General features: G+C 51.2%; 1 protein-coding gene and 1 long non-coding RNA gene across 2 annotated transcripts in view; one reads left to right on the top strand and one right to left on the bottom strand.

The window, feature by feature from the left end:
- The window catches only part of LOC112963415, a 3,379-nt gene extending 956 nt beyond the window's left edge, over positions 1 to 2,423 (bottom strand). Inside the window, exons 1-2 of the long non-coding RNA XR_003252592.1 lie at positions 2,293 to 2,423; positions 416 to 525 (exon numbers count right to left, since the gene is read on the bottom strand). This is a non-coding gene — a long non-coding RNA (uncharacterized LOC112963415). The remainder of the gene's footprint in view (positions 1 to 415; positions 526 to 2,292) is intronic.
- A 16,625-nt stretch (positions 2,424 to 19,048) lies between these two features.
- LOC112963429 (carbohydrate sulfotransferase 8-like) lies at positions 19,049 to 21,217 on the top strand. The gene is made up of 2 exons (XM_026060448.1): positions 19,049 to 19,136; positions 20,406 to 21,217. Exons 1-2 carry the CDS (start codon positions 19,049 to 19,051, stop codon positions 21,215 to 21,217), a joined length of 900 nt encoding a protein of 299 aa, XP_025916233.1.
- The last annotated feature ends 1,242 nt before the right edge of the window (positions 21,218 to 22,459 follow it).

The raw sequence follows: 22,459 nt of genomic DNA, 5'->3' as shown, positions 1-22,459 counted from the left end.
AAAAAAAAAAAAAAAAAAAAAAGGCAAATACTGGGCAAAGAGCCAGCGTTGTTCAACACAAATACATGACAGGTTTGAACTGTAAGCTCCAAACCTAAATATGTAAAGCACACATGCTGAGTTTTCAGATATATTTAACTACATCACGTGCCACAGTTTTTTTTAATAGCTAGAGATACTTTAGAGGAAACTCTTCCCCCACCCCCCAGAAATGCCATCTGCACATAAACAAGTTTTCTGTCAAAAATAAGCATGACAAAGTTGAGGCATCAAAAAGAACCAACCCAACCCCTTTGACAGGTTTTTACATATAATTTACATATACATGTATATGACTATTGTTTTTACAGAGACACATGCATGCATTTGGAATATGAGCACATAATATTTTATAGGGGAAGAATTTAGAAGTTACCCTTCCAAGGAATTACATATCATTCCACATCCCTTGATTACTTCTGCTGAATAATGAAGTCAGTGAAGATTAAGCCTGTGCATTTTTTGAAGACATAGGTTTGTTGTTTCCTGATCCAAATACAGAACAAAAACAGGATCATAACTTACCATAGAAGACAATGAAAATCTTATCATTGTAAATATATGTAGTAAGATAATACAAATCCTGTTCCTGGTATTTCCCCTCCACCCTCCACTCCTACCACTGCCCGTCCCAGCTTTAGGGCCTCTCCCCTGGTTGCATGGAAGATTTGACGCCTATCTTAAACCCATAAATTACTCACAAACAGCTACTGAAAGTAGCAATGACCGCACAGTAACACTTCCACAAAGCAATAAAGCTTCCTGTCAAGCTGATAAGAGTTTCCTGTTTTGAGTTTGGGATTTTTTTATAATAATTGACTCTCTCAAACATCTCAAAAGAGGAAGTACCGTCAGACTTCTTTTTTTCTTCCCCCCAAATATTTTGGGTTACAAAATATTCTGTTCTGTTTTGCTGAATCTGAAGCAAGAACCAAGTCCAAAAAACAGAGAGCATCGGCTTAGTTCAGGAAGCAGACGAGAGGAATACATCGGAATCCATCGCTGCTAGCAATGATAGATTAGCTTCTGCACACACCTTTTGAACCTACCCTGTTCTCTGTCATCCCACTTTTTTTTTTTTTTTTACACTGTCTCTAGCAACACTCATTAACTGATTCTAGTGTACGTAAAGAGTTGAAAGCTCTAGAGACACCAATCTCCATTCATCCGTATTTATAGGGGGCAGCATGATCCCTGCTACATCTGGGAACATGCATAGGCTTGAGGAGAGCCACCTGGCCTACATTCAGACGAGTGACCTCAGACATGGGTTTCTGTCTGAAACTCCAGAGCGACCAGGGACTTCTGCTGCACAGATCGTCTTGGGTTTCTCCACAGCCCGGGGATCTCAGCAGTCTGTATTGGGAGCCCTTTCCTTTACAATACCACATGAACCATCTGGACCAGCCAGTCTTAATGACCAGGGACAGACAGCAGATCCTGTACCAAGCCCAAGGCAATTGGACTGCATCTGAGAGATGATTATGCCTCAATTTCCACCGCCCCTGTGAGTGCCTTCATCTCAGCAGCCTTCTCCTCTCCCAGCCAGTGCTGCTGCTACAGCTAGTCTCAACTGCTCTATGCAAACATCTCACAGTCCTCACAGGTGGCCTGGGACAGAAGTACAGCTAGGTGCATGGGGACAGAGGGACAGCAGCAGTTTGGACAACCTTGGAAGCACTTTCAAACAGACAAAACGAGGGAATATAGAGAAAACAAGAGCTGTCAGTACATTCCACTCTTATGCACGAACAGAATAATTTCAAAGTACAAAGTGGATTGCACCCCAAGGAGGGGGGACATTCTTGCAATAACACTTTTTCAAAATCCACGTGGACAATGTTTTGCACCACTTCCCCTTTAAACAGAGTTTCACCCCTTCATCTTACAGCAAGTAACAAAGGCAAGAAGTATTTACATCATGTAGCAGGGAACTCAGACTTTCATTTTGTGGCCTTTCAAAGGTTCGTTTTTCCACTACATATGAGTCACAAGCAGTTACTCATATATGGGCTTGCCCCAAACAGTTTAATTTCTTGCCCATATTAGCAAAAAAGGCTGACAGCGAGTTCTTCAACTGCACGCCTACTTCAGCGTGCATGAAGACAGGTGAAGTGAACAGTACTACAACACTAAATTGCAGAACATGCAGCTGAAAGGGCCAGGCACAAATAGGAACAACTACAGAGAGTACAACCATGCCATCTTCCAATAAAGAAGCACCACCTAAAAATGACCACATGACGAACATACCTGCTACAGCCAAGGACCAAACCAACAACTCAGGCTGCCTCCTTCAGCCCAATGCTTTCAAGTGTATCCAAAAGCAACGCTGAATGCTTTCTYATCATTCAGTACCAGCCCCACCTCCCCCTTGCCAGCCTCCCTACTTGTTCCTCCAAAAGCCTCACTGCTCCTGCAACTTGTGTCCCCTAGGTGCTCCCAGGTCCTGACAGCAGCCCCTCTACAGCAAAGGAAAAAAAACCCCACATTACTGCTTTTCTCCCCAGCTTTTCAAACCCRTTTATAATTGCATTAACAAAGGGGAGACTAGCTCAAGTAAAAGAGRTGCTGCTCTCCAACAATGATTCACCTTGCAGTGACGAATGCTGAACASCTGCAGAGTGTTAACTGCATGTTAACAATGGCAGATGCTGAACACCTGCAGAGGCTTGGCCAACTCACACCACCCCGCTCCCTTTTCCCCTTGATTTGCGCTTCCCCTTCCCGGTTTGGGCTGCAGATGCTCACAGGTGATCCTCCCAAGGGAGCAGGCTTTCAGGGCGCATTTCACAGCCAAAGCTTTAAAAACAAAGTTTTGATGAGGTAAAACAGAAAGCCTCAGCACACTCAACCCAGCTTTTTTATTCTCCCTCTTAAAATTAGCAAATAAAGGAGCTATTTTGTTAAGTGTTTGTAAGGTCAGCTGGGGCAGAGCTGGCGACAGCACTCCGGGGCCCTCCCAGGCCAGGGAAGGCTGAGCCCTCCCTGGGCTCGGCACGTTCAYTCCGTCACTCCTGCCAAGCTTCAAAACGCTTGGGCGCTCGCAGTTTATCTTCTCTGAATTCCTTGCAAATTCCTCTCTCCGCCTGTCGGAGACTCGGGACTCTTCTGGACTGTGTCTAAGTAACACGCTGCGTTCCTGCGCTGCTCGTACCCCAAGCCCGAAAACGCGCGTCCCTGGTTGCGTCCGGGTAAAGCGAGCAGCGTGCGTTAGCGCCTTCATGACATGGCCCTTTCCCCCCCACCACACCGTGCCCCAGCAGCTGGGAACACCCAGCCGTGGGATTAACGCATCCCTGACACAGCTGAAAAGCCTCTCTTATTACAACTCCAAAAAGCCAGCCTGCTTTCCGCATTCATTGGAAAGGGACTTTTCCTGGGAGGGAGGTAGAGTATAAATATGAATGTAGACACGTACACCCACAAAAAAATAGCTATGTAGTCATTCAGTAGATGTGTACCTTGCACATTAGCTCTACTGGGTGACTCTGCTGGGCATGTTTTAATTGCTTTTTGCTTGCCCAAGTCTTGTGGGGCCCGTAAAGATAGTCCTGAAACGAGCYGTCTTCCGTCTTCCTGTCTGGTCGGCAGGCTCGCTGACGGCGTGCCATCGGTGCCCCCTCCGCAGGCAGCGGTGGCTGTGGGACTCGCCCAAGCGCCGCCGCCGCGCCGGCAGAGCTGGCGAGCCGGGGCAGCCGAGCCGCGGGGGCGAGCCCAGGGCCCGGCTCCAGGCGCAGAGCCGCTAGCCGCTAAGGAGCAAGAGCGCGGCCATCAAGGGGTTGCGTCTGGCGCACGCGTCACGGCGGCGACAAACGCACGCAGCCGYAATGCTGCCTTGGCAGCCGCTTTTCAGTGCGGGACTGCGGAAAAGGAGCRGACTGAGGGGTTGTGGCCCTCGAACTAGGGCCAGCCAGGAGGTTCCCCTGCAGCTCCCGCCCGTTCTGACCCCGAGCAGAAATCTGGATTATTACCAGCGTCTGATACTAAGGTTGATGGCCACTTGGGCGAGACAGACCCTAAGGAGATGTCATTTCTGACTGAACATCCTTGACAAGGAAATGTCAGACTGCCTGAACACTGGCCCACTTGGGTGCTTGGTCACAGGCAGGCTTGGGCTGGGGACAGGACAGGGCTGCCCAGGGCACACTCAGAAACTGTCTCACTCATGAAGCACCCTGTGAGAAGATACCAAGGAGAAAAGCGCTGGAGCAGGGCAAAACCCACCAAGAGCAGCTGGTGACAGCAGGATCCCTCTTGGAGCGCATCACAGCTTTCTCAACCAGGAGGGCACCAGGAGCCAACCATCGGGGGAGAAGCTAAAGTTTTAATTTTAGCCCAGAACTCCTGCGCGTATCTTTCCCTTTTATTTTTAATSTGAACTTCATGTAAAAATAGAATTTCCTGTCACCCGATAAGGGATTCCTGTTTTTGCCACAGGTCTGCCTCCTTGGGAAGCTGATGGCTACAGGGTTGTTGATGGGCTCTTCAAAGAACGGCAGCACAGAGGAGGGGATGGGATGAGTAGTGCTCTGTGTTTACATTGTTCCTGCTTGCCTTAGGGGAAAAAAATAAAGCAGTTGTGCTCCCCCAAATAAACCACTACCAAATTTAGAATTTCCGGAATTCTGTTTTGGAAAATCTCTCTGTTTGGCTGAATATTTTTAGTAGTGGAGTTTGGGTTTGCATCCTTCCCAGGTAGGTGTTTGTGTAAAACGGAGACCTTCTCGGGCTCCAAGGAGGTGTATCCTGCCTTTTGAGTTCAGTCATTAATAAGGAGACAAACATAAGCGCACAAGAACAGTCGTTCTCCCCACCCTTTCCGCTCCCCCGCGGCACTGCTCCCTCACTCCTTAAAGAACTCGTACRTCATTAGCACAGTTGCAGCGTGAGGGCTGCTCCCTCGCTGCCCGCCAGCACTTGCCCTGCCTCTGCTTGACCCAGGCCGCCTTCAGCACCCCGATTTCGGGGCAGGAACGGTCCCCACCAGACAACTCCCAAGGTGGCTGTTGGAGCTGGAGGCCAGGTTTGCAGCCTTTAACTTGCGTGCAAATCCTGAGTTTGGATTATTAACATTATTAACGTGTCCCATAAAAGCACTGGAGCTGCTGACAAAACGCAAGTCCCCCCACGAACTGCAGTCCCTCCAGCCAAAGCGTTTGCAAGACCAGCGTTCTCCGCGTCAGGGGCCTGAGCTTGCATTTGGAGCCAACACTGCAACTTGGACCCAAGGATGAACCCCACAAACAGGCATTTGACTTCTAAGCCATATTTGAAATGTGATCTAATGTTCAGCCCCTGAGAGGGGCTGATGAAATCGAACCCCACCACACTTACAGTCTGCCCAGACTTTTGGCTGGAGGGAACTTCCCGTCCACTGTATTTTAAAATCCCTTCAGTAATTCTGTTCTGTTTAGCATCTAGTGATTTATACAGCTGATCTCATAACTATTGCCTGCCTTTAGTATTGAGCATGGGGCTTTATCTCCCATTTTCTGCATTCTCTCCTTGAGCAAGTTATTGGCATGTAGCCTCCCCCCACACTTGCATCCATCTCCTGTACGGCCCTGCTAGTTGTGAGCCCCATCCAGCACGGTTTGTACATCTGTTTATTTTAGCTTGCTGTTAGTGCTGGTGAGTCTTAGAGCCCTACACAAATCCGAGGGACCTATAAGCCAGTGTGAATTATAAACTGGAGAAGTGAGTGCTTTCCCCCGCCAGGGCTGCGGCAGCCTTCACAGCTCAGCTGGCCTGAGAAACATTTGCATTTTAAGCTCTGCCAGAGTTATACATTCTCAGATACGGCCAGGGATATTTGCCTTTGTTCCCTGCAATGCCAATAAAGAACAACTGGTGGTAGATGGCTAATTACGCAAACAAAACCCAGAGAAGGCTGCTGCAGGACAGATCACTTACTACTGCTCTGAGAGACACCCTGGAAAAAATCCAAGCCTTGGCTAAGTATGCAGAAAACCTCAGCTTGCAGTCTGACACAATGTCATATTTTAAGATGTTCCTAGAGGTACCTGGAAGCACAGTAAAAATGGGACTGTCCTGGGGTTTTGGTACCCCCCCACAAATTAACACAAAAACAGATCACACCCTGCTAACCCACACCCTGCTACCACTATTTCCAGAAGAAACCATGAAAAAAAATTAGTTTTGTTTTCATATTTTCCTTTACCTTAAAGAGCACCTTCTGGAGGGAAAATATTTGGCTTCCCTTCGTAAGAAGATGCATACAAGAAATCCTGGGGCCAAAGACAAGAACAAAATTTGAGCATGGCTATGGTCCCTGCAAGTAAGGTTTTAACACAATATGCAGGAAACAGAAGAATTGCAATTGCAAGATGAGCTGCACAATGCCTGTTTCAAGTCTGAAAGCCGATACTTTTTTCAGAGCCTCCCAGAGAATGAAAGGGCTGCTCTTTTCTTAGCTGTATGCACACTGGACAAGTGCTCACATACCTGAACCTAGCTCAAGATCATTTATAAAAGAAAAATGTTGGTAAAGGCTCTGTCACTCAGCAGCTTCTACTCTCTCCTGACCAATTCTTCTTGCCTATATTTTTCTGCAATCGGGGAATAAATCTCAAGGAGAATCAAAGTGCTAAAAGGAGATATGCCAAAACGACCATAAAGAGAAATTCACACATTTCCCAGTCTTGAACAGAAACTTCTCTCAAGCCTTAGAAAGCCATTCCTTGTGATAAGCATGTAAAATGGACTGATAGTTTTCCCCGAGAAAAGGAAAAGTACATATTTTTTTCTTTTAAAAATAGAACTTGATTCTCTCATGTGAAACCACTAGAACTGTGAATATAAAAGACATTCAGCATTTGCGACTGAGAGCAGCTCCTGCTGTAGTCAATGCCTGCTACATCCTGTAGTACTGCACAGAGCTGCCGCAGATGCACGCCGAGGTAGGGTTTCCTCCGCTCCTCCTTGCGCTGGGTTAAATCAGAGCGGCGCATTCGCGGTGACTCAGCCTCTCCCAGTGAAAAGGCTCAGAAAGGAAATATGTGTTGGAAGGAACACAGTGTCCCTTCTGTATAAATACATTGTAAAAAAAAAATGTCACTTTATGTCAACCTAGGAAAGACTGTTGCTGCTATTCCAAAAGTTAGGGAGAACGTAGAGGGGACGCAGACATGAGAGCTGTCTTTAGTCTGCTATCGCTGGGAAAATACGAGGCTTCAAAATAGCCTGTGGCAAAACAGGAAGTATCCTGCAATCTTGTGAAGTTTCATGATGATGGAAACTAGCCACTTCTCTAGGAAATGGCCAAACAAGAATGAACTCCTAAGACCTGAAGGTTTGACTACTATATATCGACGTCTCACTCCAGCTCCCAGGCTCACTGCCACTGAATCTGCAGTACTTTTAAGTGCATGCATGAGCACTCCTGCCTTCTAAAAACCATTTGTTCTGATACAAAACCTAAAATGTTTGACTTAAGTCAAAGCCCAAGTGAACAGAAATGCTGAAGTACCAAAGAGCTGCTATTGCATTATTTTTATTAATCAATTGGAAATTGAAATGCAAGTCTTATAAAAACATGTTAATAACTTTCTCTTAGGGTAGTAACTGCATCCAGCTCAGTGTCTATGAGTTTATAGCCAGGCACCCTGCTGTTCCTCCAGCACAGCGACACAAGGCAGAGCTACGCCTGCCAGTGAGTAAGTTCGTTCTTCAAATTTATAGCATGAGTATTTATAGATGCAGCTGGCATTGACAAATCCCCTGGGACGCCAAAATGGTCTTCCGCAAAGGGAAGGAGTAAAGGGAGTGGAAATGTGCTGGAGCAACACAAGACAAACAGCCGAGGGGCTAGAAAAGCCTGAGTGGGACCTGGAAGCCTGCAGACAGGTCTGCAGGGGCATTTCAGGGCTTGACTCCCAGTTAAACGCAAAGGCCCAGCAGGCTCGCGGCAGCAGGGACTTTTCCTCCTGACCTTTCTTTCAGGCGTGTTAATCCAGAATTTCTCTGCCCTCCATTTTTATGCCTTTCTTGCCCTGTTAGGTAAGAATTTAATTGCCTGCTTTCAAATTCACTACACAGTGTAGGTGGATCATCAGACCATTACTTTTAACAGCCACAGTATTTTATGCCCTGCACTAGAATGCATGGCTGTAATCCTTTGGTTTTTTTCAGACTGAAATTGCCTTGAAAAATCTGCTACTTCTTTAATCATGAACACTTATGAAAGAATGATGATTTGCTTGTTCCCATCATTTTTCTTCTCAAGTGATTTCAGGGTTTCCAGGCTCTTCCACTCATAACATTGCATTTTTGTTTGACGGACATATAATTCTACAGGTGATAAGAAGCAGCTATCCTTGCCTGCAGCTTGTTTGCAGAGATTTAATACCAAGTGCACCTCCAAACCTGCAGGAAAGCAAATGTGCTCTCAGCAAATAACACTCTCACAGCTATTTGAGAACTAAAGACTGTTTCTGTTTACACCAGAAAAAAAAAAATCATTTTTAAATCAATATAATATAACACAAACCAGCCATCCCAGACCAGGTGAAAGGCCCCAGGTGCCATCTTTGACAGTCACCAAAGCAGAAACCCAGGAAAGAGCCCTGGACTAGAACAAGCACACCCTGACACCTCCCAGGGGTGGGGAGCCCCTAGGAAGCTGTGGCCTGAGGACTACCTCAGGCAGAGGTGGCATCTTGGCATTTAAAAGTCCTCGCTGGTTTTTCTTCCACAAATTTATCTGGTCACTTTCTGAATCAATGTAAACCTTTTCCTTTGAACAGGCCCAGGTCTGGGAGCAACCGCTTGCTGCTTCACTCCGGTGCTACATGCCAGCCTCTGCCACTTCCCTGGCATCCGAGGGCTGCCGTGCCTTGAGGGGCCGCTAACAGTACCGTGTCCCTGGAGCGAGTGTGGTCTGGGCACCAGACAGCCCTTATGTCCCAAATAGTGGGGCACCTGGAAGGCAGCAGCCACAATATACTGCACTAGCACGCAGTGGGAAGGGAAAAGTGAGGTGCCACCGAACACCTCCTGGGTGGCTCGGTCTTCAGCGTACCCAGAAGAGGGCACAAAAGATGAGTGCTCTTGCTTTGTTTCAAGCAGTCCGTATCTACACACATCCTGAAGGGCCTGTGGAGACAAGGGCTCTGCCTTTAAGAGTTATCTTGTCTCAGGCAAGCAGAGCGCAGGGGCCTGCAGTGACACCCCGGGAAATACGAGCGCCTGCCGAACAGGAAGCCTTGCACAAGAGGGCAAAGTGGGGCATCCAAAAGGGGGGACGAAAGCAAAAGTAGATGGATACGTGGAAATGATTGGTCAATGGAAGAGGAACAGAAAAGGGCCTGTCAAGAATGAGAGGACGAAGGGAGGAGGTTATGTGCCATTTTCAGCAGCAAGGCTGATTACCAAAAGCGATGTCCTTCGCAGAGCAACGGAGGCGGCTAGGAGCGCAGTAGATGATAGCATAGCGGTGAAAGATTTTGCAGTGAGGCAACCCTGCCTGTGAACGAAGATATATAGATGAGACATGTAGATAAACAGCAGTGGCTGACATCAGCGTAGCCCTCTTGGGTTCCCACCTCCCCAGATACTCCCAGATGGATTAATCGAAGTACAGAGCAAGGGGAGAGAGATTCCCTTGACCCATAACTGACGTGGAGACTCTCACTGTGGAGAAGCAGAGGAGGATTTTTTTCGCTGAGTGAAACTATCCACAGACATACCCAATTTACAGGCAATTGGGCAGGTTTTACTATAAAACTAAAAAAAATGGAGGAGGCAGCAATTTTCTGCTGCATTTACCAGCTTTAAATGAGAGAGGAAAGTCATTTCCCCTCTTCCTCCTTCCCCAGCCCAAAAATGCTGAAAAAGAACAATAGGAAGAGAAGTTTCTCTTTTCTTCACTTTTTGATTAAAAATATCCCTGAAGAAATTAAAAAATAAATTAAAAAAAATAATATTTCTGACCTATGCTAGGCATCAAGAGAAAGGATGTTGAATCCAGCTGAAACTATAGACTGCTGCGGACCCACCAGTTCCTGGCGCGTTATCAAAGCGTTTGCCCCACGGTGACCCCTGGCAGACCTGCCCCTGGGAGCTGGTGAGGTTCCTCAGGCTCCCGCAGATAAAACAGGCATTCGGCTCCTCCTTGCCAAGCAAATTCCTTTCCCCTGCTGCGCCTCAGCTCTGGTGGTGCTCAAAGGCCTTCGGGTCGCACATTTTTCCCCTGCYTAACCTTTCCCTGTCAGGCAAACATCTAATGTTCTCCACAAACAAATAATTTAAAATTAAAAAAAAAAAAGCATGGTTTGGGATTGTTTTAACCTTGCTGTTTGTCCCTAGCAACGACGGGCTGCCCAGCTACCGGGAAAACATTTCAGGTATGCGCTTTGTTCGCATGAGCGTGCCAGCGTGTAGGGCAGAGGGAGAGCAGAGTTTGGTTGTTTCGGCTTGCGGCCCGCCAGCACCGAAAGCCGTTTATCGGTGCCTGCGTGGAAGGGAGGGCGCAGGCGGCGCTGGCACTGCGGGGACCGGTGGCGGCACCTCTGCTTCGTCCCGCGGCGCCTCCTGCCCGGGGCCTCCCGGTTTCCTCTGCCCCGGCGGGCCGGCCCGCGCCCCGCGCGCAGGAAAGAGGCAGCGGCGGCATGGGGCTGCCACTGGGGACGGGTCCGGTCGGAGGCCGAACTCTGCCCTTCCTGTGCATCTGCCCCCGCGACCCGGGTGCTGCCAAAGGGAAAAAACAAGCGCGAGCGCCGCTTCGCCTGCCGTGCCCTCTCGGCCGGACGGGGAGCCCAGCGGCCAGGCCCAAAGCGCACATTCGCCTTACCCACCCCATATATTGCTCTGCTGAGATCAATAATTTATCACGGCCAAGCTTCCCTTCGGTCAGGTCTATTTGTCTTGCACCATCCCATCCAAGAAGYAGATGTGTCATTTTCCTTTCACAGGACGCCGTGCATCCTCATCCAAATATAAACAACCTGGGAGTATTCAGCAGGTTATTGTCTGGCAAAAAAGTAAAACAAACAGACCTCAAGCCCTTTTTCCCCTGCTGTTTCTGGTACAGTAAAATGGTTGGGCTCAGGGTGTCCAGGATTCCCGCAAGCGTTACGCACCCCGCAGGGCTCGGCGCAGCCGTAGCCCAAGCGTAGCCTGCTGCCCCCCTTCTCTAACAAATCACTCAGAAGTCAAAAGAGCTCTGAACACTTCAACAGTCACACAGCAAGTCATGAAAAAAGACAACAAACAGGAAAATTCCCTGGCCGGCCGCGGAGCTGGACACCGCTCCCTCGGGACGAGCCCGGCGCACAGCGCGCCTCTGGGCAAACTCGGCTCGCGTCGGTCCCACGGCCAAGCGCTGCCTGCGGAGAAGCCGCCGCCGTGCCCAGCAAGGCACGCTGGCGAGGCGGCCCGGCAAGGCAGCGATAGCGAAAATCAGGCCGAGAAGGGCAAAATGCTGCTGTCACTGCCACAATTCCCACCCAGCGTGTGGGGGGACACAGCTCGGGGAGAGGCCACTGCGCAGCCGCATGCCGAGGCTGCACTGAGCTTTCCGGGCCCCCATCCCGGGCCCCAGCACCCAAAGTGGCACCCCCCCTTGGCACCCACCGCCGCCAGTTCCCAGCTGTCCGACAGAAAAACAGCAAATTTACTAGGGCAAACCCACAAGCACATTTCCTCAAAAAAATGCACCAACCACTCCCAATAGAACTAATATCCCCCGAAAAATGGGCCGATGCAGAATAATCCCTGTGGATAAACTGCCCATGAGCTGTATGCAAGGCTGGCGGTGGGAACGGCGCGGCGACACATGGGCCAAGGCGGTGCGGGGCGGCCACTCTCCGCCGGCACCGGCAGCCCTCGCCTTTCCCRCCCAACACTGGGGCAGGGCCTTTCCTCGGGCTACCGCAGCCGCAGCCCGGCTGGAGCTGAGAAAGGGGAATTCGGTGGATGCCGGGGCTGAGTCAGCCCCTGCTGGCTTTGCCCTGCCAGGAAAGGGCCGGACGCTGATGCCGGAGTCCCCGGCACTGCGAACACTGCTCTGCCATGGATTTAAACCCCAGCATTAACCCTACCGCAAGGGCAAGGGGCATTGGCAAGAGGGGAGAAGCACTGGTGGGGAAGGGCTGCCGGGGCTGGCAGATCCGGCACTGGGAAAGCGCAAACAGAGATGCCACAAAGGGAAAAAAAAGTCCCTGGTGCAGAGCAGGGTGCCCTCAGTGGGGGCAGCGGCATGGCCAGACCTGCATTGCTGCCTGCCGAAGCTCGCTGGCCCACCAGAGGCTTGTCCTCCCCACTGCACTGGGGGTCCCCAATCTGCAGAGAGGGAGCCGAAGCTCAGAAAGAAAAGATAATTCATCGGAAACGTGACCCCACACATCCCCTGTCCTGCAGGAGTCTCCACCTTGCTTTGCCCATCTTCCCACAGCATCTCTCCTTCCCTTTGGGTATCACAGGAGGAAGACCAAAGTCTGGCTCCAGTGATGGATGTTTTACCTTTGAGGGTTTTTTCCCCTATCATCTCACCACCACCAGCCCTTTTCCAGGAAGTTCGGAAACATTTTGGACTCAAATTCGCTCGGCGAGGCCCTGGGCAGCACCAGTACTGCCACTGAAGAAAAGTGACACTCTTGTTGCTGAAGTGTCCTTGAAGCTGGGGCCGAGCGCAGGCTGGGCGGCTGGTCTCGTCCCAGCATCGGTGGAGGTGGCAGAGCGGCTCCTGAGGGCAATCTGCCCCAGGCTGAGGGACAGACCTGGCGGAGCAGTGGCGCCCGGGAAGGTGCCCCTCTCCGGGACCGAGGCCGCACTGGGGTTACGCGGTCCAGACKGGCCATCAGAGCCCCCTCATCCAGCCCCCAGTGGCACTGCATCTTGTTACTCAAGTCCCAAAACGAGCAGCAGTCCAGTGAGTGTCTGGATAAAATAAATAAGTAGATACCCACACTAATTACTTAGAGTCAGGGCCCTAAAACGGGAAGGGCAGCTGTCAGTTATACCCTAAAGCACACATGTTATTAAGGAACATAGTAGCCAGGACAGGAAGAGAACTTGCTTCATATTAGAAACAAATGAGGAAGAAAACCTGAAGATCTGGATTTCCCCGATTACCACACACACGTAAGCACTGCCTGATTTGCTTGTCTGCAACTGCGTTTGATTTCTTCCAGGCCCACACAGTGCTACTACATTTTAAAAGTCACCCAGGGTGAAGCAATGCAAGGACAAAATTAATAGCCATGAGTAGCCCACGAGCTCGGTTACCGCGTTTCCTCAGAAAAGCAGGTGAGCTCTCCCCTGGGTGGGAGATGGCAGCGTTATAACACGGCACAGCTGCGCTCTGCCAGAGGGCAGACCGAGGAACGCCGGGAGAAGCTGGAAGGCACTCAGGACATAAAGCAAGACTGGAATTTGTTTAGATAAATGCTTGGCAGTAAAAAAATCCTGCACTATTCGCGCTGTAGAGCGCAGCTCGGTGAGGAACTGCCAGGACGGAGGTCATCTCTGCGCGTCCCGATGTGCACCCTTCCCGGCACGCACGGACTGTGATGCAACCTTCAGTTACATGCCCATACACTGCTTGCTTTCTCTGCTGCTGCGGAGAGAGGACAGCTCTCTGTAATTGCCTCCGTTTTTAAAAAGGCGAAGTGGAAAGGAGCACATGCCATTGCGGGTACGACAGGGGTCATCGGCAGGAGCAGAGCTTTACACCCAGGACGCAGTCCTCTGCTGCGCTTGAGCTGGGGGAGGAACTGGTGGCAACATGGCACTTTTATCCTATAAACAGACCAGCAAAATACCCGCCAAAGGGGATYGGTGCAGAGCAGGAAGGAAGGGCGAAACGTGGGTATGCAGGGCCACCTCCCCGGGTGTCACGGGAGCTGCCTCCTGCCGCAGGCGCTGCTGAACGTGCCAGCTCTCTCACCCATTTCCCTGGTTTTAAAACACACTCTGCCCCGGCGAGAACCAGTCTCCGCTGCCACTGAGCCCCCGCAGCCCACGCTGGTCCCTAACGCGGGGCGCGGGGGAGCCTCCGCACGGACCTGCACAGGTAGCTACCAACATTAATGCAGGCCCGTYGGGTGGCTGCTTTAACAGCTCACAGAGTAATTAGGCAAAGCCTCTCAATCTAGCATCACTAATTATACGAATCCTCCCTCAATTACCCATAGCTTGTGGCACCTTGTAAAACCCCGGTACAGCAGCCTTAGACACGCGCCGCGCCACGCCACCCTGGCAGGAAGCCATGCGGCGCGCGTGGYGATGGCGAAGCGCTGGGGACGTTTACAGCCCTTCTTTGAAAACCTAAAATGTACATTTCCCCCAATGACTCTGCTCCGGGGAGTATTAAAAGCAGTACCTTAACTCAGCCTACCACATAAACATCCTGCTGCCCCAGCACAGCCCGATACTGTCTTCCTCCCAGGATGAGGAGCTGAATAATAAGTGACAATCACGGCTCCTGCCGGGAGGAAAACAGGAAGCGCCTGAGCCGTGCAACCACTCCAAACATCGCCCTACCTGCTCTGCTCCGTGGATGCAACGTGAACTTTCTTTCCTTTCCTCCTTACATAACTTTAGCTGATGCCAAACGCACCATGGTGAGTTGCGGTTGCAGGGGTTCCCGATGCCGTGGGGGCTCTCCGGGCCGTGGGGCGCCGGGAAGGCGCGCCAAAATGGGGCGCAGCTCGGAAACGGGCACCACGTTCGCTCCAGGGTCTCTGGGCCCCGGCRATCAGCGCGCCACCAGCCGGGCGTTCTCTGTCCAAAGCAGAAGTGGGCAAAATCTCTTCATTTCCAACCCGCCGCTGACACTGGCGGGTGGGCAGCACCCCGGATGGGGATGCTGGAGGAGCAGGGTGAGCGGCCCCGCGYGTCCCGGGCTCCCAGCAGGCACACGCCTCTTCCAGCCACCTGCAGCTGGCAGGAGCGAGGCACAAGAAAGTCCCAAATCCTCCCCAGGGGAAACTCCGATGCCCAAAGTAGCCAAGAACGGACGTTTTTGGCCAAAGTTCTTGACCACAAAAGCTGATATTTACAGAAGCACCCCAGTTCACACAGCCCGGGAGAGCTAAATCTCTTTCGAGTCCCCACACTGTGATATCTCCTGTCGGGGAAGCTCCCGGTGGTCCCTGCCGTGGAGCAGGGAGCCTCGTCCCCAGCAGCCCTGTGCGATGAGGGTGACCCTGTAAGCACACCACCAGGCCTGGAGTAAGTCTGTGTCAAAGAAAACTGCGTGACCAGGCTCCTCACACTGCCTCGAGAGCTGCTGATGAGCGCAGAGAAACAAGCTCCAAGAACTGGCAGCTGAGGCCGAGAAAAGACCCTTTTCTCAGCTTGCAACATACCCGGTTTATTCACAAATACCCACACTCCCCTAAACTTTTTTGTTTTATTTTGAGGAATCCACCTCCATGTGGTGCAATTTGCTGCCAGTCAGCCAACAGCCCCATCGCTCTGGTTTCTGGCCCAGCCTCTCTAGGTGTAAGAGATGCTTTGCACTTTAGATGAGGATCTTGGAGTAGGAGAACATGCTAAACCTCTGCCTACTCCCACATTGCTGCAGAATGACTGCTCAACCTTCTCAGTGTTTACTACTTTAAAGCATTCAAAATTTAGATTTCATATCTGAGTTTCCAAATGCTAGCCTTCCAAACAAGAAATGGGAGAAAAAGTAGGCTTCCTATCTGCTCTTCCTTTATGAAGAATGCAAAAATATCCCTCGCTGAATTAGGCAGTATTTGCCATCACTTAACAAAGTTCACATTCCCACAAGGAGACAACATGCTCGGCCTTCCTCCACACACACGTGCATTCGGCAGCGGCCAGCACAAGGAGGAACAATGGATGGGGATCGGCATACCATTTTCTTCAGGTCATGGTCACACAAAACAATACTTTGCAAAATTTTGAAGTGTGGGAGGAACTCTAGAAGCCTCAAGATGAGGATGTTTATCAACATGTAAGAATATCTCCAAAGGGTTTGTGTCCTATGAGAAAAAGCTGAGTCCAAGGCAATCCAGCTCAAGCCATTGCTGGGGCTAAATCTGGAAATCCTCCTTCAGGTGATCATATTACTAATTTAAAGAAAAAGGGAATAGCTTTTTCACAGTCATGGTGGTAAGAGTTTTCATGAGTAAGGATGAAAGTCCCCGATGAAGCTTCCAGTGAAATTTCAAATCCAACACCCACAGTGCTACCCTTACACAACTGCATTAAATAGCAGGATATAAGTGCATTTATATGCCTGGTTCAGCCCGGGTGCCTGCAAAGAGCGCTACCGCTGCGGACATGGAGCAGGAAGCCTTTCATTGCAACAGTTGCAATCACAGGCTTGTTGCTCACTTCTCAGAGGTCCAAGAAAGACGACCACAGAAAATTTATCAGCAAGTTTAAATTGTCTACAAACACTTGGGAAAGCTTTTCAGGGGAGAAAGGCAGAAGCTGCCACACAGATTTCACACAGGCCTCCAAGTGGGGTTTGGACACCAGCACCCAGAGAYGGGCATTTCTCCACCCCTGGCAAGCAGGAGGACCTTGGGGACAGACTGCTTGTGCCCAGCAGCTCCACGGCGGCTTGTCCTTCCTGCTCCAGCACCCCCAGGGCCTGCCATCCCTGTCCCTCCAGCACCGTGCTGCGGCCAGGGCTCAGCCCGCTCTCCTGGCTCACAGACATTTCTCCCTTTTGCAGCACATCTGGTCACGAAGGCCCAGCAGACACTGGTTGTCTCTCCTGTTCCCCTGAACAGATCCATCCTGATAAAGCCTCACAGACACTCTTTGCTTGCAATGCATTCAGAAAGGTAGGACTTTTTTTTTTTCAGCCAGAGAACATCTCTTTTCTTTTGCCTTATGACTGTATCCTTGACAAGCCTGCTTAAAAATAAATTGCCCTTCTCCCTCGCAGGTTCAGCTGTGCTTCACTCGGCAGGGCTGCAGCTGGGACAGTCCCCACCGTAGGGCTGTATTTCAATACAGGAAGGCAAGTGCTGCTGCTACTTGGCTAACAACGAGGACTTCTGTCGTTCCTTCTGCCCCTCTGCTCGTTAAACTCACGGGAGATTAATAAAAAGGACGTCCTTGGGCTGGAGCCGGCCCTGCTGGCCCTGGTTTGGCATCCAGAGCGACTCCTGTTCACAGCCTTTCCCGCGGGGCAGCCCCGGGGCAGCTCCACAGGGCTCTGCGTCACAGGTGCCCTGTGCACATGACAGGCGATGCTGGCCCAACAGCAGCTTTGGGAGCAGCAAGTGGAAAGCGCTAGACGGAGAGAGTTTGGCTACTTGGAGCAGCGATGGCGCACAGCGCTGCTCTGCACACCAGCTACCTGCACTGACCAAAACCCCAGGGCACGTTGGCTTGGATGGAGGTTGCAACTGTTGCATCCTGCGGTTATGCAGGACTTAGCCTTGCGGGGCTGTCAGCACTACTGTAATTTTACTGTAATACTGTAAAACAAGTCACAATTATTATATTCAGTTAATATTTATCCTTCATTCAGGCACCCTCCTGCCATAAGACCCAGCACACTGTAAGGAATAACCGTGGCACTGCAGCACAAAGTAAAATTCATGTCTTCCATGTCTTTCCACCCTGTAAGATTTAAACCCCGGAGCGAGAAATGTGGAAATCTCACTGACCAAAACAAATACGTTGTACCAACAGAGAGATGAGAAATGTTTCACAGCCCGTCTCGGGTCATGTCAGCCCTCCAAGGCTCGAGGGAGACCCAGCAAACTTTAAAACGCACATCCGCGGCTACAAAAACCTTGAAGTTAGTTCTTTAAATCGCAGCTGGGAGGTGTTATGCACAACCAGGCTCCATCCACTGCTCCCCAGAGCCCCGCGGGGCGACGAGCTGGCGATTCCTCATGTGTGGAGCACCCTCTGGTGGAAAAATCACAGCTTCGCCGGCAAACGAGAGCAAGCCCACGCGGGTGAGGGGGCGCCCAAGGCGGCCCCTGCCCTCCGGAGACCTCCCGGAGGTGGGTTGCGGACACCCATGGCCGCCTCGCTACCAGGCTCAACCGTGTCAGCGTGCTTGCACCCTTGCCTGCTGCACGCTGCCGATGCGTGTATCCTGCCCGTGTTCGTGTACCGACTGTGCACGCTCGCACGCTGGTGCTCTTCTGGCTCTTCAGTAGCAATCCCTTTTCCTTCCGCTACCCCAGACCCTTGCGGCTGCCGGGTCTTCCAGCCAGACTGCATCCCTCCCGCTGGAGGCAAAGCCTGGTTTTGCCTCACCACGCTTGCGGCGTTGCCCRGCCGTGTGCAGTCTCCGATGGGGCTCCCTGGGGAAGGGCAGAAACTGCGTGGGCGCCCGCGCATGGCACCCGCACCCCTTTTGCAGCATGATGGGGGCGGATGTCTGCTCGGTCTGGGGCCTCTGGGTGCTTTCACCATGCAAGTGACAGTCTGCCTCTGCCACGATTTTTAAGCAGCCCTATTGGGAAGGGCAGTAGCTCAGTGCCTTCGGTCCCTGCTGTCAGGGACCAGCCATGTCCCTCAGGATGTGCCGCCTCACTGCACCTCTCCTGCCCCCACTTGTGCCCCAAAACGCCCTCCGGCATTGCAGAGGCCAGGCCCCAAACCCACTGCAGTAGCCCCCCAAGCAGGCTGCCCCACAGCTGGCCCCAGCCACCCCCCTTGCTCCGTGGGACGCTGCACGTGGGGCCGTGGGCGCATGGCTTGTTTCTGGTGGGGACTAAAATAAGCTGCAGGGCCCCAGCATGGGCAGGGTGACAGAGCGCCAGGGACTGCACAAACATTGGAAAGGAGGCAAAAAGCCTCCAAAAGCTGGCGCTGCAGCTGTAGGGTGGCAGGCAGTCCTTCATTAGCTACGTGCACCTTTTGCACCTCGGGCCCCTGAGCCAAGCTGTTGCCCAAACAGTACTTTAACCCAGGTCCTGGGTGTGTTTTCCCTTAAACAAACACAGGAGGTTCCCTAATCCTTCCCTTGGGCCTGCCCCCGCTCACCAGCACGGCGCTCCGCGTCCCAGTGCCGCGGGACCAGGCCACCAGGCACAACATGCGCTTCCTCCCCCGCCTGCTCCTGGCGGCTGCGCTGGCCACCACCACCCTGCTGGGCTGCTGGCTGCTCCTCGGGGGCCACAGAGGTAACGCCGAGCCCGCGCGACAGCGAAGCGGCAGCAGAAATGCCTGTTTGCACAGCACGGGGCAGAGCAGCCCACAGGGGCAGCTCCCATCGTCGGGGTGGCCCGTTATCACAGCTGGGGTGCGGAAAACATGCCTCAAAAGCTAGGAGGTGGCTCTCGAGACCGTCACTGCAGCACTGCAAGGAGCGAAACGCTGCTGGAGGGCTGGGGGGGATCGGCCCTGCAGCATGGGGAGGAGTCGGGGGCCAGGCAAGCAAAACGGGCATTTAATACACCTCTTACCCCAAAAATGCATTTGCCTCAGTCCCGTCAATCCAGGGCCAAGCCAGCGTGGGAATTAGCTAATATTATCAGTCAGAGCTTGGGGTGCCTGAAGCTTCAAATAGCTTCAGGCACCACAGTTTTTCCTGCATTCCCTGGTTTTGTTTGTTTGCTTGTTTTTTTCCTAATTATAAAACGTGTTTCTCTTCCCTGTGTGAAAGCCTGCCCAAATCAGTGAAAAATATTTAACTTCCCAAGAACCTGGGAGAACCCATGAAACTAACTATGCCCCCCAGGGCTGCCAAATGCTTGCATTAAGCAGATGTGGCAAACAAGTGGTACTAGTAAAAAAATACAGCAAGGAAAACATTCGTCCTCTGCATTCATGGGAGCTTTAATCTCACTATGGCCTCTTCACATCAAAAATAAGAAGATTAAAAAGTAAGGCACAAAGCTGAAATTTGACAGATTAAAAGCAACTGTCATAGATTCTTTTTATTTGCTTTAGCCTTTTATATTTGCTTTTTTGTCTTCTAGCTTTTATTTGTTTTTTTTCTTTTTATTTGCTTTTTATCTTCATAAGAAAAAATTTACATATGTAAGTGATGCAAGAACTTATGTCATTTGGGTTCCTCAAACACCAGTAGCCTTTAATAATAATCTCCTGGTTTAGCATAGCTTTGATAGCGGCTGATCATATGACGTGTTCTGATGTTAAACAAACAATTACCATTTCCAAAAGTGTTCAGAGGGATTGTGTATTTGCATCTACAAAGCAATTTACCCCTCATACGCCTCTCAGAATATTTGCTGCTTGGCAAACTCGCCTCAGTTAAGCTCAGCTGAAAGAGTCACAGGGAGGGGAAAGAGAGGAGTTAAGAACAAAAATTATAGTTTAGTGGAGAACTGGATCCATAGTACAAGGCATCCTGGGCGGCACTGCAGGCTCAAGGGCAGAGGTCTGTTCTGGGCTTTCCTCAACTCCCATGTTCAAATGGTGTTTTCCAGATGACCCGGCTTCCAGGGCAGAGGAGGCTGCCCCTCTGACACTGGACACCTTCCTTCATGTCCAGCAGCTCCGGAAGAAGAGGCTGAGAGCTTTCTGCAGCCACTCAGCAAAAGTGGCCACACTGCCGGAGAGCCATGAGGAGCAAGCCCGCATGCTCTCCAGTGTGAGGGTCAGCACCAAGCTGGACTTCCTCTATTGCCAAGTGCCAGCGACAGGTATGGAGGGATGGCAGAGGCTTTTGGAGAAGCTAGAAGAGAAAGAAAATGTGACAGTCCCGATGCCACTTCCCTACCCTCGGCAGCATGCTCTGCAGACGCAACTGAGCAAGTTCAACCAGACCATGATAGAGGCCATGATGGGCTCCTACACCAAAGTACTGTTTGTCAGGGACCCTTTCCAGAGGCTGATCTCGGCTTACATGCAAGGCATGGGCAGCAGGCCTTCCTTCAGCAGTTTTGTTCAGGATATTTTAGACAGGGGACAGCACAATGCCAGCCTGGAATCAAAGCCGCTAGTCAGCCTGTGCCGACCTTGTCTCATCCAGTATGACTACGTGATGATGTTTGGCTTCCTCAGGCAGGAGCTGAGTCACCTGCTGCATCGAGCCGGGTTGCCGAAGGACATCCACCTTCCTGAATTCACAGACACCCAGGTGCAGTGGACCTATAAGTGGTTATCAGAGCAGCTATTCAGTGAATTGTCCCTCAAACAGAAGAAACAACTGTCTCGTTTCTATCGCTGGGACCTTTCTGCTTTCCAGTTTTCTAACAGTTTGCTATCAGACCTCCTCAGCACACCAGAGACCTGGTAGAAATACGCTGGCTGGCAGGATAGTTTCAGAGAGCATCAGTTCAAATGCAAATGCTTCAGAAGATCAGCCAGGTTGGGGACAGTCCCTGACTCTGTGACCAGGTGCTGGGAAATTCCCCCTGTCACAGCTCCTAAAGACAAGGCAGGGAACTGAGATAGACCACTGACAGAGAGAGGGTATCAAGGCTCTTTACATTGCTGATTTATGTTTAAATACTGCAGGAACAGGTGCTAGAGAAACACATGGCATGGCGGTGGCACTGGGGCCTAGAAAACCACATGAGAGGAACTGTGATGGGCTGAACAGCTTTCAGAATGCTTTTTGCACCATTTGGGGGTAGGTTGGCCTGGACTCGCAGCAGATCACAGCATCATCCTCACATGCTCTGAAGGCAGTCCCATTTCATTTTCTGGACCTCCTCTTCCTTTTAGCCCAAGAGGTTTGGCAGTAGCTTCAGTTGCATGACAAACCTGCAAGAACACATAGAAGTGCTCCCAAAGGAGCCTATCACCTATTGTCTGTCTACTCTGTGCAAGTAGATGAGAAATGACACAGGATGGGAGACCCTCGTGGGGAAATGCTGGTGCTGTTCCCAGTCCGTTCATGCTCCATGAAGACCAGGCCTGGCCCATTATCTGGTTATACAAGTTCTGTGCAGACCGTTTCCTATTTTAGGACGCCACATCTCCTGCACCCTCAAGAGAGCAGAGTTCCCCCCACTCCAGGGAGGTGCAACAATGCTTGCTCTATTCACAGGTTTTGAGTAACGCCAGGTTCCCCTATACAGGTCTGTCTTAAATTGGCCAAGCCTAGCTTTCACCAGTACTCACTACCAGCGGGTTAGCAATGTGCATGAGCAACTGCCATTTTGGTTCACTTGCTAAAGGTGATGGAGTAGTACTACACCTGTGCTGTGAGCAATGCTGCCATGTGGGCACATTGGCCTGAAGTAGCTGGCTCAAGGTCTAATAGCAGGGAAGGCCTCCAAACCACAGCACCTCATAGTCCCACCCCCTGGGGAAATCCTTGGGAATGCCAAGAGGCTGGGAAAGCCCTCATGGAAACCTCTGGGGCTGCTGCTGGGCTGCTGCTAATACCTGAGCTCAGCACCACCTACCTAGGTCAGATATGCCCACCCACACCACAGAGACAGCCTGCCTAGGGGCTGATGATCTCCCCTTTGCCAATGTCCTGCTGTACCTTCCACCTTGTCTCAGCAGCTGACCAGCTCAGTGGAGGTGG

Source organism: Apteryx rowi, unplaced genomic scaffold (assembly GCF_003343035.1).
Source record: "Apteryx rowi isolate R43461 unplaced genomic scaffold, aptRow1 scaffold_169, whole genome shotgun sequence".
NCBI lineage: Eukaryota > Metazoa > Chordata > Aves > Apterygiformes > Apterygidae > Apteryx > Apteryx rowi.
The sequence above is the reverse complement of the archived record's forward strand: the minus strand, read 5'-3'. Positions and strand labels throughout refer to the sequence as shown.

Bases quoted from the DNA above. Each gene is read 5' to 3' on its own strand.
- LOC112963429 (XM_026060448.1), top strand. From the start codon at position 19,049: ATGCGCTTCCTCCCCCGCCTGCTCCTGGCGGCTGCGCTGGCCACCACC. The intron at 19,137-20,405 runs GTAACGCCGAGC...GGTGTTTTCCAG, and splicing joins GCTCCTCGGGGGCCACAGAG to ATGACCCGGCTTCCAGGGCA.